Here is a 16,236-nt window from a genome sequence, read left to right on the forward strand (position 1 = left end):
TAGAATTGAGTCTGCAGGTGGCATATTTTAGGTTGCAGGATTGTAACATACTTGCATATTTGGCCATTGACTTGGAAGGAGACATGGGCTGAGTCCAGTTCATTCAGCCGAGTTCTTGTTTGTCAGAGACAAGGAGTAAGGGCAGCAGAGCTGTAGTTCTGGAGCCAGCTCCTGATTATTTCAGTATAGATTTATTTTTCCTCTTTTATTTTTTAGCCCTAAATTTATCCTCATAGAGAAGTTCTTTGGCAGTGGGGAAATGGCAATATTGACAAAATAGATCGTGTGGGTACTTCTGAAATTTCCCAGTTTTTTTTTTTTTTAAGATTTCATTTAATTCTAGTCTGTATTTGGTCCACAGCCCAACGCTCTGCTCATGAACTTCCGATGGTTGAAAGACAAGATGTTGACACCTGCCTTGTATATGGTGGACAGCAAATGATTTTAACTGGCCAGAATTTTACTGCAGAATCCAAAGTCGTCTTCACAGAGAAGACACCAGGTATGGCATTCTTTGCATTCTTTCTCTCATGTGGCTGATCAAGGAAATCCATGCCTTGTCTTAAACGTAATTATTAAAATAGGGCCAGCAAATATAAGTAAGGGAGCTCTTTTATTATAATTCTTTTCACAAAGCCAGTCAGGAAGAGTAATATCCCATTTGTTGCACCAAGCAACCAAAACTGAACGAGGTTTTTCGCTGGAGATTTTCAAATGGAGGCTGGATAGTCATCTGCTGGGGATAGTGTAGTGAATTCTGTAGTGTGCAGGAATTTGGTTTTGATGACCTCTTAGGTCACTTCCAACTCTATGATTCTAAGTGGTGGAAGTTGTCTTTGGTGTCCCTCTCTGCCTCCCACAACTTGTTAGCTAAGTAAAAGGTAAAGACTCCCTCAAGTTGAGCTCAGTTACTGGTGACTACATTAGCATATCCATGACTTCCATAATCATATGGATGTACTGTAGTTTGCTATTCAGTTTTTACTTTCCACTGTAGCTTACAGCCTTAAGATTTTCCTAGTGGCTCCAGCCCAGGTACTAATCTGGCCCAACCCTCCTTGTTTTGAGATTCTCCAAGACATGCTAGGTGCTGCCACTTGCTAGCCTTGCCATCCTGCCATCTTGGCAAACCCCAGCTATAGGCATTCTACAAAGATCAGGAATAAGTTCCGCCAAAAGTTGCCTTGACCTCTTCCAGGTTTGTTTCCTTCCTTTCTTCCAAATAGAAACATTCCACTTACAAACTGGAGCCCTGAGAAGTAGGTCAGGCCATTGTTCCTCAATCTAGTGTCTACCAGTTTTGGAAATATTACAACCCAACCAACATTATCAGCCGTGTTAGCCAATTATTATGGAAACAGTAATTCCAGCATCTCTGGAGTGCATTAAATTGGGATATGTTTAGTTTGGCAGACTTCTGTTGCTTGTGCCCAAAGGGGGTTATGATAATCTGGGGCAGGGAATATCTGTTGAGGGCAGTTCATTGTATGCAGTTTGTGAGGATATTGGAATCACTTTCCCATTCTTCTGCATGTTACCCAGCTCAAATAAGTAATTCTGAAAGAAAGCAAACTACTAGTAATATCATTTTAGGACATATGATATATGGCAGTCTTTTCAAAGGCGGAATGCATCACATTGTCATCATATTACCAAAGGAAAGTAGGAACATGTATGGAAGATGGCAGCCTGAGGTGGCTAAGGTTAGGACTGTACATCGTATGGTAATCTCCTACGGAACTCTATGCAAGAATTTCCTCCCAAATGAACTCTGGAGACTTTTGAGGTGCAAATATTTCAAGAATTTTAATGTGCTGTGCGTGAGTCAGAAGAGGGGACTGTTAATCAGTAGAAGTGGGAAACTGGAACAAAGAAATGGAATTGTTTCTAAGAACAATGGATGATTTGCTTTGATGATAGGTCAGTTTAAATGAATTTTCACTGAGATATTCATTATGTGCAAATGGATTGTGTGTTCTTGTTTCTTAAACACTACCAACAGCAACCTCCCTGAAGGGGTCAAAACCTGCAAGATGACTGGGGCAGCATCAAGGGATTGAAGTCCTTTCCCTTTTGTATGCATATATAAAACCTGAGTCAGGTTTTGCTTCAGCTGCAATGCCAAGTCTGCCGTCTTGCAGATCCTGACAATCCACCACCATCATCACCATGATCATTAATTGATTGGTTGATTATGTGTCATCAAGTTGGTATTGACTCTTAGTGACAACATAGATAGATTTCCTCCAGGATGATCACCAAAGCTGAGCAATATTCAGATTGTTCAGTTTTCACCAGTACTATACTAACAAGAGGGAAGAAAAGCTCCCTTTTGAATTACAGCTTTGCATTGGAAAAAACAAAACAAACCAGAAGCATAGTGCAAAATGCTGCCCTTCTAGTGATAATTAAATGTATTAAGTATTTAGTTAGTTATTTACTTAGTTAAAGATTCATATGACCACCCATCTTGTACAATACACCCCTGGGCATTTAGGAAGAATTAATCAGTGATATTACTACCCTTAAATAGCAAAATAGATCTTTTGTTTATTATTTATATACATTTCTGTTTTGAGAATTATTTAAATCCTTGGCCCTGCTGGATCAGGTCAAGACCCATCTTAGTCCAGTATTTTATTTCTCACAGTGACAACTGGATGCTTCTGGGGTGCTTGCAAGGTAGGAATGGACACTGGTGCTTCTTCCCCAGCACAACGTAACAAAATTGCAACTTGTCATTTCTTAGAAGTGCCTTCTGTCCCAATTGCAGCCAAGTACAAGCGAAAACTCTGCTCCCAATTTGGACAAATTCCCCAGTGACATTAATGGAGCAGGGGTAGGGAGACTAAGGACTTCTGTTCTTAAAAAGCCAGTATTAAATTTCCAGTAGGCAAATAGAAACTCTGACTGATACAATGTCATGTCTTTCCACCATAAGTCATGCATAAATTAAGATTGTGAAGACTACATTTGTTAAAAAGAGGAAAGAAAGAGGAAGTGCAGAATGGAAGTCAAGACTAGGGCCAAGCCATGATGTATCCATGTGTGTGTGTGTGTGTGTGTGTTTGTGTTTGTGTGTATACGTGTATGTGTGTATGTATCTATATATATCAGCAAATTTGTTGAGTCACAGCACACTGAATTCACACACTACAGAGATGTTCTCTTTCCTGCCTTTGTTCCTCTGCAATTTATAATTTCATTGAATATTTGCACCCAAATATTTGCAATCGCCAGTGGCCCCTTTGCTACTCCTGGATACAGTTCCTCTTCCCTCCATATTGTCTTCTAAACATCTGGGGTTGTTGTTGTTGTTTATTCGTTTAGTCGCTTCCGACTCTTCGTGACTTCATGGACCAGCCCACGCCAGAGCTTCCTGTCGGTCGTCAACACCCCCAGCTCCCCCAGGGATGAGTCCGTCACCTCTAGAATATCATCCATCCATCTTGCCCTTGGTCAGCCCCTCTTCCTTTTGCCTTCCACTCTCCCTAGCATCAGCATCTTCTCCAGGGTGTCCTGTCTTCTCATTATGTGGCCAAAGTATTTCAGTTTTGCCTTGAATATCATTCCCTCAAGTGAGCAGTCTGGCTTGATTTCCTGGAGGATGGACTGGTTGGATCTTCTTGCAGTCCAAGGCACTCTCAGAATTTTCCTCCAACACCACAGTTCAAAAGCATCGATCTTCCTTCGCTCAGCCTTCCTTATGGTCCAGCTCTCGCAGCCATATGTTACTACAGGGAACACCATTGCTTTAACTATGCGGGCCTTTGTTGTCAGTGTGATGTCTCTGCTCTTAACTATTTTATCGAGATTTGTCATTGCTCTTCTTCCAAGGATTAAGCGTCTTCTGATTTCCTGACTGCAGTCAGCATCTGCAGTAATCTTTGCACCTAGGAATACAAAGTCTTTCACTGCTTCTACATTTTCTCCCTCTATTTGCCAGTTATCAATCAAGCTGGTTGCCATAATCTTGGTTTTTTTGAGGTTTAGCTGCAAGCCAGCTTTTGCACTTTCTTCTTTCACCTTCATCATCTGGGGTAGCTATTGCAAATTTAGCCCAGGGGTTGTCAGTTGCTGAATCCTTACGTACATCAATATACAGTAAATGTGTCTTTTGGAGTGTATCTTTACTATACCTTCCCTTTCATTTACTATTGCTTGCTTTGAATAGTCACCACAGAGCTTTGATTTCTGACCTGAATCATCCCTGACCTTGAAAAGAAAAAAAAACCTTTAGGAGGGACTCATTGTTTTGGGTAAGTAAGCAGTGCAGAAGTTGAAACAATGGTAATAACAGAGAATAGAAATTTAGCATTCCCACCCCTAATGGATCACTGATAAAGTTCTGATACTTTCAAGGACCAGCTAACAATAGCCACCACCACTAGCTTTATACTTTCTCAGGTATTGGTTCACATTCAGGGGGACACCCTGTGCATTTTTGTTTTAAGTTTTAAAAGAAAAAAGAAAGAGGCCTAATGCCCTGTCCCCTCCCTTGCATACCATGTTGGAAGCTGCTTCTGAAACTCTGCAACTTGTAGAAGCAACTCCATGCTCTTGGAAGAGAAAATTGAAAGCCTCAGAGAGCCTAATGGAGATTTCTGATAGGAATCCTCAGGTTGACTTTCCAACTTTTCCTGCATATATAAAAGTCGCTTATGTTTTCTCATTGTGATGCAGAGAGGTGCAGAAAATATACAGGCTCATCAGGATATGAACTAGCTTGTCTGCCATAGGTATCCGGTGTAATCATTTGTGGAATACTGGTGGCTTAAGGAAAAAGTAGAGAAGGGAATACCAGCTCTAATCAGAATTCCTAAAGGGAATTCTTTTTTACCTTTCACAGGTAATCAACCAAATGGAGCTTAATGGACATTAATTAAGGAATTGCAAAGCCTAAGCACAAAATCTTTTATCACTTTGCTGTCCTGTTCTGGACTTTTATGAAGTCCATCACATGAAAGTATAACTTCAGATATGAACATATGGATATATCCTAGTTTAATACTCATTTCTGGGGAGCAACAAGATATTTATTGCTTTATTAAGCAGATGTCGACTTTTTCATTGTAACTTTGATAATCTCCAAATAGGAATACAAAATTGAATTTAACCACAAAACTATACTGTCATCAATCTATGAAATTCTAATGTTATTAGGTCATAAAATTGCAAATGTATAAAATCCCAACATTGTAAAACCATTAAATATTTTTTAAAACCGGAACAATATCAACAATGAGACATAGCAGCACAGACTCAGTAAAAAGCTTGGGTGGAAAGTGTTTGCAGCTGATACTGAAACCTGTGATTTTGGAGCCAGTCATTTTTAAACAAGGAGGGAATTCCACAATCAGGTTTTATATTTAGAATGCTGTGCTTTTGAGAGTAGTACTGTAAATTCCTGGCAATTGTGCCAGTATTGGTGGCATTTGCCACCAGATCTTATAGACTGCTAAGTAGAAAAGACTGTATCTTCAAGTCCACCTTGTTGGTTAATTATCTAGCAAGGCTCTTAAGTTTGTTGTTGTGTGTGTGTTAAGTTTGTTGTTGTGTGTGTGTTAAGTTTGTTGTGTGTGTGTGCGCACATGCATGCATGTGCATGTGTGTCTTCAAATCATTTTTGACTTCTTGCAACTGCTTGGACAAGTCCATGCATTTTTCTTGGCAACATTTTCAGAAGTCTTTTGCCATTGTCTCCTTCCTAGCTCTGAGAGAGAATGACTGGCCCAGAGTCACCCAGCTGGTTTTGTACTTAAGAGAAAACTAGAAGTCCCAGTCTCCCAGGTTCTAGTCCAGTACCTTTAACCACTGCACCAAACTGCTCTCAGTTCTTAAATTAGGATGGTTTATTAATGATTGTTATGTTAGATTTTTTCTTTTTGTTGTAGTTGTTTTTCCTTTGCTAGCCTTAATTGCTGTATCTAATTATTGTATCTTGGAATGAACACCACTCAGAGTTGCATTTGGTTGGAGCAGCCTATCAGCCCTACTAATAAATTAAATAAATACATGATTTCCTCTGTCTGAAGACAGCTCTTTCAAATGGAATCATTCAGATCTCAGGAGCAGCTCTCCTGAACACTGTATCCTTCCATTTATGCAATGTTATGTTTTAAAATGGCCTGTTCATTATTCTTTATTTTGCTAGGCTTATGCCTTCTTGTAGGTTATGATGATTGCAATTGTTGATTTCAAGAGATTGCCATTTTTACTTCGGAGTTCCAGAGTTCCAGTTTACTTTGGAGTTAGGGCCTTGAAGGACTTGCTTTAGCAGCCTTTCCACCTATATGCCCCAGCTGCAGACATGTATGTGTCTGGATTCAAATACAGGCAGAGTTATCTATGGGAACTTATGCATAAGTCTGTAGTCAGGCTTCAACTTGTATATTTCATACATAATCTTAATGAATAGCTCAGAGGATAGCAAAACCGCCAAAAGACCCGGGAGAGTGGGTTATATATCCTCCTTGATGAGGCTGTCAGTTACTTTTCCTGATTGTTGATTCTAGGAAAAGACTTGCATTTTTATAAAAGGAAATAGCAAAACACCAGCAGTTGGAAAGGAAAGCATGCTCCCTTATCTCTCCCTTTCATTTGGATGACTCATGGGGAATGGAGATAGCCAGAAGCAGCTTCATGAATGATGTGGCTGCTTTAATGGTTTGAAAAGAGGTGCTTTGTGTATGCTCTGGCACTTTGCAAGACTCCTGTTTTCAGATATTTTCCACAGTCCTAACTTGTAACCACCTGGCATAGGTCACAGCACTATTAATTGTATGCAGTGGAGAGGGGCTGGGAGGTACTCATTAGTATGATGGAAATGGAGAGTGAAGCTTTTTCTCAACTCCATGCAGTTAACTCAACATCTTATACTCCTTGAGGTCATTATCTTGGGGCAGAGCTAGGGGACCAGCCATGTCTCAATTTCTATAGCTAGTGCAAGACTGTTCTTCTCCCCCAGTCAAGCGCAGCTTCCAGGCCTTTGAAAAGAGATGTAGGACAGATACTCCACTCCAATTTTGTACCCATGTCTTCCAGTTCAAAAGTACTTGTGCAATTTAGGCCAGGAACTTAGGCCATCACTTCCAAGCTAAATGCTTGGCACTTCTAGGGCCTCTCTAATCAGGGAGAGGGAGAATGTCAGGCCACTGGCCTGCATCTGGATCTCAACCTGAAAGTAACGTAGGTGTTAAATTGCAATGCATTGAGCCTGCGCCATGAAAATAATTGACCTTCGCTATGTTGGCTTGACTACACTACATATTAATGAGATCAGCAAGCAGTTTATAAAAAGACCCAGTCATTCTAAACCTGGCACAGGAAATGGTGGAAGGAAGTGAACTCGGGGGGAATGGGAGTTTGCAGATTTGTGCTCTAGCAGCATCTGAATAAAGCTCTTGTGTTTAAAAAACCAACGTATGCAATACACATGTAGTATGTGTGTGCTTTGCACCATCTGTGGATGATGCATAGTGAGTGGAATGCATATTATGTTCGCTTAAATGAACCTTGCAGTGTTTGAGTCCCTTACATACTCCCCCAAAGAGCAGTGATGGTGAAAGGAGTAGCAATAGTTTCTGGGTAAGGAATGTTAGTAATATATGGTGGAGTGGTTAAGGTAGTGGAGTAGGACTGAGAATATGTAAGTTGAAGTCCCCGCTTAGCATGGAAGCCTGGGGTGCCTTGGGGCAGACCATCTCTCTCAGCCCAGCATACCTCACTGGGTTTTTTTTTTATGGGGATAAAATGAAGGGAGATCTCCATGTAAGCCATCTTGAGCTTTTGGAGGAAAGGCCAGATATGCATCTGATAAATAAATGGCTGAATTCTTAAATTGCTACAACTCTCGAAGACAGTGCAGTCTGGAATTACGCTTAAAGCTGTTTGGGTTTTCATTCAGTGAGCCTTTAGCTAATGGTTAAAAATATGTGTCAATTTCCAACATTCTGTCATACTTTACTATGATCAAGCAAGACATTCATTTTGCCTGAAATGTAGTAATGGGTACTTCTCATCAGTAGTATTCTCAACAATGTACTTTCATTTTTTTTTCTCACATAAAGCAGGGATAGTGTAGAGGACTGCACTTGAAATCACTGTTGTATTTGGAGCAAAGGCTTTTCTCAACTTCTGAAAATGAGAGTCTTGGCTGTCAGCAATGCATATGCATGTGTTGCACACTCACGCATATCCACAGATCAAGGGGTTTTGTAGTATTCAAATCACACATCAGCCTGCTCCTTCTCCCTTAAAATTTAAAAATGTAAATTCTGCTATTGTACATAACCCTATCTTCCAGGGCTTGAAAAGAAACACTAATTGCAGTGGAACCTTCTAGCTTGGGATTGCTAATTACTCTAGACTTTATAAAAATATAGAACCAAACTCTGGTTTAGCAACAGTCTGTCTGTCTCTCTCTCTCTATATATATATATACACATATACAGTATATACAGTATATACATACCTACATACATACATAATATATAAATAAAAAATCTGGAGAGCCAGAAGGTTCAGGAGGGAAACAATAGGGGGAGAAGAAAAAGAGGAAGAGGAACCTTGTTAATACAACAACTGTTTAATGCTAGAACATGGTTTGTGTATAGATGTGTGATCTGCTTTAGCCTGCTAGGTCCTTGCTAATTGCCTCATTTCATGCCTAGGATATACAACACTGGTTTCATAGGCAATGCATATGTGCTTTCTCTGAGCCTTTCACCATTACACCTAACCATAGCACAAACATCTCCAATCTTTTTTGGGGGGGGGTCATATTCCCATGAGTGAGTGAACTTTAAGATGCCTTTAGCTTTACTGGTGATTGTTTTTTCCTTCCTCTGACACTGTCAAAGAGCAGCCTCAAAATGTATAAAATCTATTAGATGTTGTCACCTGTTAGCTTGGAAGGAAGTGTTAGAGTTTCTCTCTGTGTCCTCTTATACCAAACAGAATCAAGACTGGGTTGTCTTGAGTTTCTTTCTCATACTCTCTTCCTTCCCAGGGCTAAGCTGATGTTTACTTAAGGGTTCTTGCATTCCTTCTTCAAGGGTATCTCCATACTCCTCTACAGGAAATCAGTTGACTAACTGGGAGCAGAGGCAGTTGAGGCAGGATAGGGATTGGCAATGGGGAAAACCTATTTTGTGCTGGGATAGTTTTCTAGGGTCTTAAGGATGCAGTGATAGCACTTCAGCTCAGCAAAGGAGAAAACCCTGAAGTTAGTTTTCACAGAGCAGGGGAACTGGCCCAAAGATGAAGCCTGTTTGCAGATGTTCATCTGTTTCTTACATTAATGCAAGACAATCTCCTTGGAATTCAATATCTCTTGTAGATTACTATTCCACCGAAAAACAGTTGCAAAAAGCTTAAGTATCAATTTACTCTCCAAAGAGTTTCCCCTCTCCTCCTGCCCCTTTTTAGTCAATGGAATTGAGGCTGTAGAAAGCTGTACAAGGGCTGAAGAATAATAATGGTGTATTGGTACAAAACCTCCACATGTTGTGCATTTTTCACATCACGTGTTATCTTCCTAAAACTCATAAACAACATTCTGTGGTTATTTTCTGCTAAACCATTTGATCACTTTTAGTTTTTAAGCCTCTTTCTTTCCTGCACCCCCCAAAAAGGTACCTTGCACACTTTTTAAAAATCTTCCTAAATTTCTTCAAGCTCTTGGTAGTAAAGAAATATAACAGGCCTTTTTTCTTCTTTACTTCATAGCTTAATTCATAGAACAGGTTTTCATTTCTATCAATGGCAGGAATGAAAATAATGTTAGGAAGAGAATTTGGATGGAATCCACACTAGTCCTAGCTGTGTGAAGTAGCATTTGCTTTTCTTTCTCCCGGGGAAGTACTGCTGTGCAGGATGTGGGGTTCCAAAGCCACATCAGGACTACTTGGTTTTCAGCTAGAGCACAACCCAAATTGCCTTGCAGAAAACTGTCAAGATTCATCAGTTCAGTCACAGTACCCCTGTCCTTCTTCACATGCCTCCAAGATTGTTTTGACCCAGCACAGTTTGACTCTGTGATGATTATCTAGCAGCGGTGAATTTTCTGCACTGGCTGGTATTGTATGTAGTACAATTGTACGCTGGGCCCTGAATCCATAGAGACATATAGTTACTGTTGATTTCATCTCTCAGCAATTATTTATTCTATTTTATTGATATTACACTCCCAATATGGATAGACAAATTTAGAGGAGTTGGAGGAGTTTAGGAGGCTGATGGTCTGGAGAGGGTGGTCCTATTCATAAATCTGGCCATGGAGTGGCTTTGCCTATTCATAAAATACTGATTTATCAGAAGGCAAACTGATAAAGTTGTTTCCTATCACCCTCTTCACTATTCCCAAGATACTTTCCACTACCCTAAATCATTTGTCTTTTTTCTAGACAATTTTTATTTTTTAGGAATGCGTATATGGCTTATCTGGGCTTCAAAATTATTTTTGTGAATAGTGTCCCTTTTCATTTAGCTGAATTAGAAGATTCTTTTCATAAAAATGATGATGTCAAGCAGGGGAGGGAGTTGGACAAGTACTATGGGAAATGGCCATGCATATGCTGATGTCCATAGGCATTGCATTGCCTACCCCATGCAAGAGAAAGTGCTAATATCCCACAGCTGGCCCTGTCTCTGTTCCAAAGATTTCCATGGGGAAGACAATGTCCCATGATCACAATAGAAAGAAGATATACACTGAATCTTCACCCCAGTAGCCCAAAGCAGTTGAAACACTTTAAATGCAAATAATATACAACATGTATAAAATGGCATGCAATAGGAATATCATTTAGCTGCATTGCTTAGAACAGTGTTTCTCAACCTTGGCAACTTTAAGGGTTTCTAGGGTTAGAAGTCCACACATCGTAAAGTTGCCAAGGTTGAGAAACACTGGCTTAGAAGCTTAAAGCAAGGTAGCTTTTCTTAACTGAGAGTTAAAAGGAATCCAAAGGGTCATGCAGAAAATGGATTAGAGGACAGTTTCATGAAATATCCTGCTTCTCTGAACAGCGACAGTCTTAGTCTTTATGTATACTTAGGACTATCTGGATCTGCCTTCAGGGTTGTTGCATTGTAATGGTATGTGGGAATGACCTTGGGAGGCAGGAGGAAAAGCCGCAGATTAGGCAACAGTCAGATAAGAGGCATCTGTGCCCACAGAAGGAATGGGGGCCAAGGCAAATGTCTCAGAAGGGGCCCTCCCTAGTTTCTTGGACTATAAAGGCGAAGGGGGAGAGATGTACTTTCAGACTTGCAAGAGTCTGTCAATGTAACCTTACAATAAGACAGAGCTAGTACCCCTGGGCGGGCTTCTTGTCTGGACTGCCTCACAAGGCCGGCATGTATAGAGGAGAGGGTAGCAGAATTATAAAGCTGTGGCATTTTCAGCGAGGAGAATAATGTAAACATTGATGGCTGTAGCTCTGTGAATGTTCTGTGAGAATTTCTACCTTTGCATTGCAGCTCTTTATATCCCTGACAGCTTGTACAAGCATTTCTGTAATACGATCAGCAAATGTCAGACGGCAAATAGGGGAATCCCAGGCGAGTCTTGGAAAATTAGGGCAGGGGTGGGGGGAGATATCAGAAAATAAACACTTAAGAGAGTGGCCGTAGAAACTCAGTTGCCATAACTGAAAGAGAATCAGTGACAGGGTGGAATCCAGTGTTTTGGAAGGTCTCCCTGCATGACACATGGTTTTGGAATTTTGCAACTGGTAAGCTCTCGGTTAACAAAGGCAACTACTGCTGGCTTGGATTCCCTGGCTTGCTACATACTACGGGGGCGCCTAGAAACCAGCCTGTCAGTGATTATCCAGCTTTGCAGGGTATTTGTTTAAAAGCAGCGATTGCATTTTAATGCATTTGTCTTGGAACCGAGGAAGGGCAGAGGGAGGAAGAGAAAGAATCTTCTATCACCTGTTGAAAGCTAATTGATCCCATTAAAAACCTGGCACAGGGAGTGGAATTCCCTATTCTCCCACTTAGTCATTGCATCCTGGTGTGACTCATTTCATTACACGGTGGTTCCCAGTGGTTTTATTTTGAGTGGAGCTTTTGTTTCCTTGAATGTTTATGCATTTTCTTCTTCTTCTATGTCGTTCCTTGAATTGGCATAAGATATTAGTTGAAATAAACCTAGAACCACATCAGTCCCTGCTGTTTCACTGCTCAGCCACTGTTATGTTCTGTTCAGATCTGCTAGAGCAGGGAATGCCTCTAAACATATCCTCTTGGTTCAAAATGTCAATTCTGGGGTTGGGCTACAGCATGGATGACTAATACCCCTGGCCCTTACCCAGCCAGACCTTGACATGCATGTTTGGCCTTGGTGAGTCATCCTTGGGTGCTTTCTTGCTGAAATTAAAATACTGGCCAAGGCTCATCATCAGGCTGGTTTGTTCAAGTCTCTTCACCCACTCGAACAAACAAGGTGACAGCAGAATGAAGCCCTTCTGAAGAAAGAAATGTTCTGTTGCCTTCTGAGGATCAAGTTCTCTTAAGCTGCCATAATAGCTTTTCTAAAATCACAGAAGTGCCCCTGTGTGATTAATTATACACAATGTAGAAGATCACAAGAATTGTTTTACTTGATCAGGATAACCTTTTGTAAAGTTCAGAACTTACATTGCCAAGCCAGATAATTGTGGAAGATTACAAGAAGTTGGGTAGAACTGGAATGTAATGGATTGTCTGTGGGCACACTGACCCAGGTCTAACTTGAATTATGAAGAGATGCTAACACATGACTTTGGAAGCCTCAACAGATGTATCCAAACTATTTAGTGGGATCAGAATAGGAATTATGACAGAGAATGTGTGCATGGCATCAGAATTATGTAGCTATGTGTTCAGAAGCTTGAAAGCATACAGGAAAGCCGTTAAGTCAGGTCTTTGGTTACTGGGGACTAAAAGAATTTTTGCAAAGGATTTTGTTAGCTACATTTGACCTTATTTCAAACATGACTGCAGCCTTGCTTATACTTTATGGGGTAGCCTCATTAGTAATTCTACATAGGCCTTGGGCCAGTTGCATGCACAAAACTGTACAGATGGCAGTTTATAACAAAAGATCTTATATAATATTTTATAATATTTTATCAAGGTCCCCTTAATGTCAGTGATGGGGGCATATGTCAAAGTTCCTTATGTAGTAGAAAATGGAAATGCCTTTTGTTTACAGAGCAAAAATACTGACTCATGCAGAGGGTTAGGTAAATGATGGAATAGCTAAGGCCAGCCCTGTAACATAGCTGGCCCCCTGTTCAAATTCCACATCTTCTCTACTACTGTAATGCTTATTCAGCTAACAAATTGATTTTGTTGTGGTTACCTATTTAGATTTTATAGATAACGAACTAAGACCTAGTGATAAGATGCAAACCTGTTTGGGTTTAATTAAGCATTATTTAGGAACTAGTCTGAACACTGGGTTTGGAAATTAAACGGTTGGACTTGGCTAATGAGTGGGTGGGAGACCACTAGGAAATCTAGCGGCTGTAAGGCATTTGGAAGTTGAAAAAAATCATGGAAGATGGCCAAGGCAAACCACATCCATATTGTTGCTGAAGAACTACATAGATATATCCATGAAGTCACTAGGAATCAAGATTGACTCAGAAGAAACATTGTCAGTGCATTGACTCATAACACTAAGCCAGGATTTTATAAAACTGGTTTGTTGAACACTTCTATAGCCACCCTTATCCTTTGGAATAGTGCTCCATCCAAGGACAGGTCAGCACCATCCCTGTTGGCATTTCAGGAAAGCCACCAAGATGTGGTTGTGGGGTTGATATTATGGTAGGTACCCTTCCCAGCAGTAAGCAATTGTTTCTGTGGGGTTTGGTGATTTGGATTTTTTCTCTCTCTTAATTCCCACAATTCTACTTTTGAATTATTGTAAGTTGCTCAGAGCCTTTTTTTGCAATTAAGTGCCATATTAATTGCAGACATAAAGAAATAGGAACAAGCATGCCACAATGGCTTGGTTTACATGTATAATAATAATAAGCCATAATAGATGAATTCATACATCAAGCAAAATAATAAAACTAAGCCAGCAAGTTCGTGCATAAATCCAAGTCCATGGCAAAGCTAGCCTAGATTGATCACTTATGATGAATCCCACTTGTGTTGATTGGATCAGATGTACTATTGGAAGCTGCAGTAGATTTTTTCTCTCCACAATAACTTAAATAAATGTTACTTATTTTGGACACTTTATTTGACAGTCTGTCAAGTTGCTGCCTTAAAACCTCAGAGTAAGCTTGTGAGAAATGCAAAGAGAATTTCCCAAACCTCTTGGTCGATCTCTTATGCCAGCTCAGCTAAGCTGTGGCGGAAAACACATTTTTGCCGCCATTTCACAAACCCCTATTAATGAGTAAGGGATTGTGAGTAATGTGTACAGGCTTGGGGTACCCTTTAATTGGCTAATTAAGCAAAACAACTCTGAGGGTACTGTAGGCGATCAAGTAAGCTTTACCTAATGCAGGCTGACATCTTGACTTTGGCACAAAACTTGTGGTCCAATCACAGCTTGAGCTAGACGAGATAGAATTACACTTTCCCCTTAAAAATGCATTTAATCCTGTAAAGAGTGCTGACACCATTAGATCTTCTGCTAGAGCTTAATTTCATATTATGCTTCCATGCAAAATCAGAACAAAACCCACCATTGTACTACAGAGTGAAAACATCACTCAAGGAAAAACTTCTTGATATGTGTGTGTAGCATTCCTCATCTCAGTCTCTTTTATAGGCATGGCTGGGGTGGCCTAATGTGTTAATAGCTGCTTAGTACATCTTTTAGCAAAATGTGTCTGAAGGGAACAGATGTGAGAATAATACAGTATAAAGCAAAATCTATTCTACACATTTATGGGATCTTCCACACAACCTGAATTCATATGGTTAGCTTGACGGTGAAGGCACCCATGTGCCGCTAGTGATTTTTGCTTGAAAGACGGTGCAGCCAACAAGCAGTTTGCGCTTTAGAGAGCCAAGCTTAATGTTATGTGCAACCATGGGATTCTAGCTTTGGGAAATGTGGAAGAAAGCAGAGAATGAAACTACTAACCAATTAACAAATCATGCTTTTATTGACTCTGAAGCAGGAGTCAACAAAAATAAGGATGGGCAGAATCTGTGCATGAGAACCTTTTATGGCCCTTATTCTCTTGGTGATTATTCATAATATAGTCTGCTTCCAAAAGAAAGAAGGCGGAGATAAATAATCATACCATATGTCTCCAGTATGGTTTTGTTGAAATACTATAAATATTTTCATAGCCAGGTAATCAACCCTTTGGCTTACTACCTCGGTTTGCTCCCATTATGAATGCCTACCCTGTTTCCACCCACCCATATTAAAAGGATACCACCCGTGGTTAACAACAGCAATTATGTTACTGCAATTACATAAAATCCAGAGTAAAAAGTAGTATTACAATGGCTGAAATTATGGATTTGGGGGGCACCAAATGGTTTTTGGTGACCTGGACTGAGAAGTAACCATCAGAATGATCCTGAAATGTCCATAGAAAAGGTCCATGTCCCATCAGTGATACATCGGTTTCACTGCTTCTACCCATACAAGCCCAGCTTTTCTTGGCTCCATTTGGGCCTTAAACAACTTGCTCTGAGCTGCACAACATCCTTGGGGGACATCTGAGCTCTCAACTGAGAGCCCACACAAAGGAAGGTCCTTGAAATAATTTGAAGTACATAGTACATTCCTATCTTGGATTTGCTTCCTGCATTGACTGGTTCCAACTGGGGAATGGAAAAGTTTCCCATGCAGACAGGACTGCATTTTGGCCATTCCCATCCTAAATTCTGGGAGTTGAGGAACCCCCCACGTTTGGCCGATTGCACATACTGTAATTTGTAGGCACAGATGAATTTGTTGAAGTACATTCTCAAATTTTGTGGAATATTTCCCCCCTCTCTAATCACAGGTTGCTAAGTGGCCTATAACAAAATATAACAATTTGAAACAGGTAGGTGGCTATTAAGAATGCCAGCATTTAAGAATTGCCACAAACCTTCCTTTTCCCTTGTTAATTCTAAGCAGCAGCTCAGAAGTAGCCAAAAGATAAAATATAACACTGCAGCATAAAAATAGCAGACACACATTGTCTGTGCAGAAAAAATTCCTGGAAAAATGGTGAATTCCTATTTCCCCCCCCCCTCTTAAATTCAGTACTATTGTGA

At 40.3% G+C, this 16,236-nt stretch overlaps 1 protein-coding gene across 1 annotated transcript in view; it reads left to right on the forward strand.

Moving 5' to 3' along the window:
• Nucleotides 1–16,236, forward strand: part of NFATC2 (nuclear factor of activated T cells 2) — a 148,426-nt gene that overhangs the window by 69,973 nt on the left and 62,217 nt on the right. The window contains exon 6 of the mRNA XM_063300047.1: nt 362–502. Within this exon, the coding sequence (XP_063156117.1) occupies nt 362–502 (141 nt within the window). The remainder of the gene's footprint in view (nt 1–361; nt 503–16,236) is intronic.

The sequence above is a fragment of the Candoia aspera genome, chromosome 3, assembly GCF_035149785.1.
Source record: "Candoia aspera isolate rCanAsp1 chromosome 3, rCanAsp1.hap2, whole genome shotgun sequence".
Classification (NCBI taxonomy): domain Eukaryota; kingdom Metazoa; phylum Chordata; class Lepidosauria; order Squamata; family Boidae; genus Candoia; species Candoia aspera.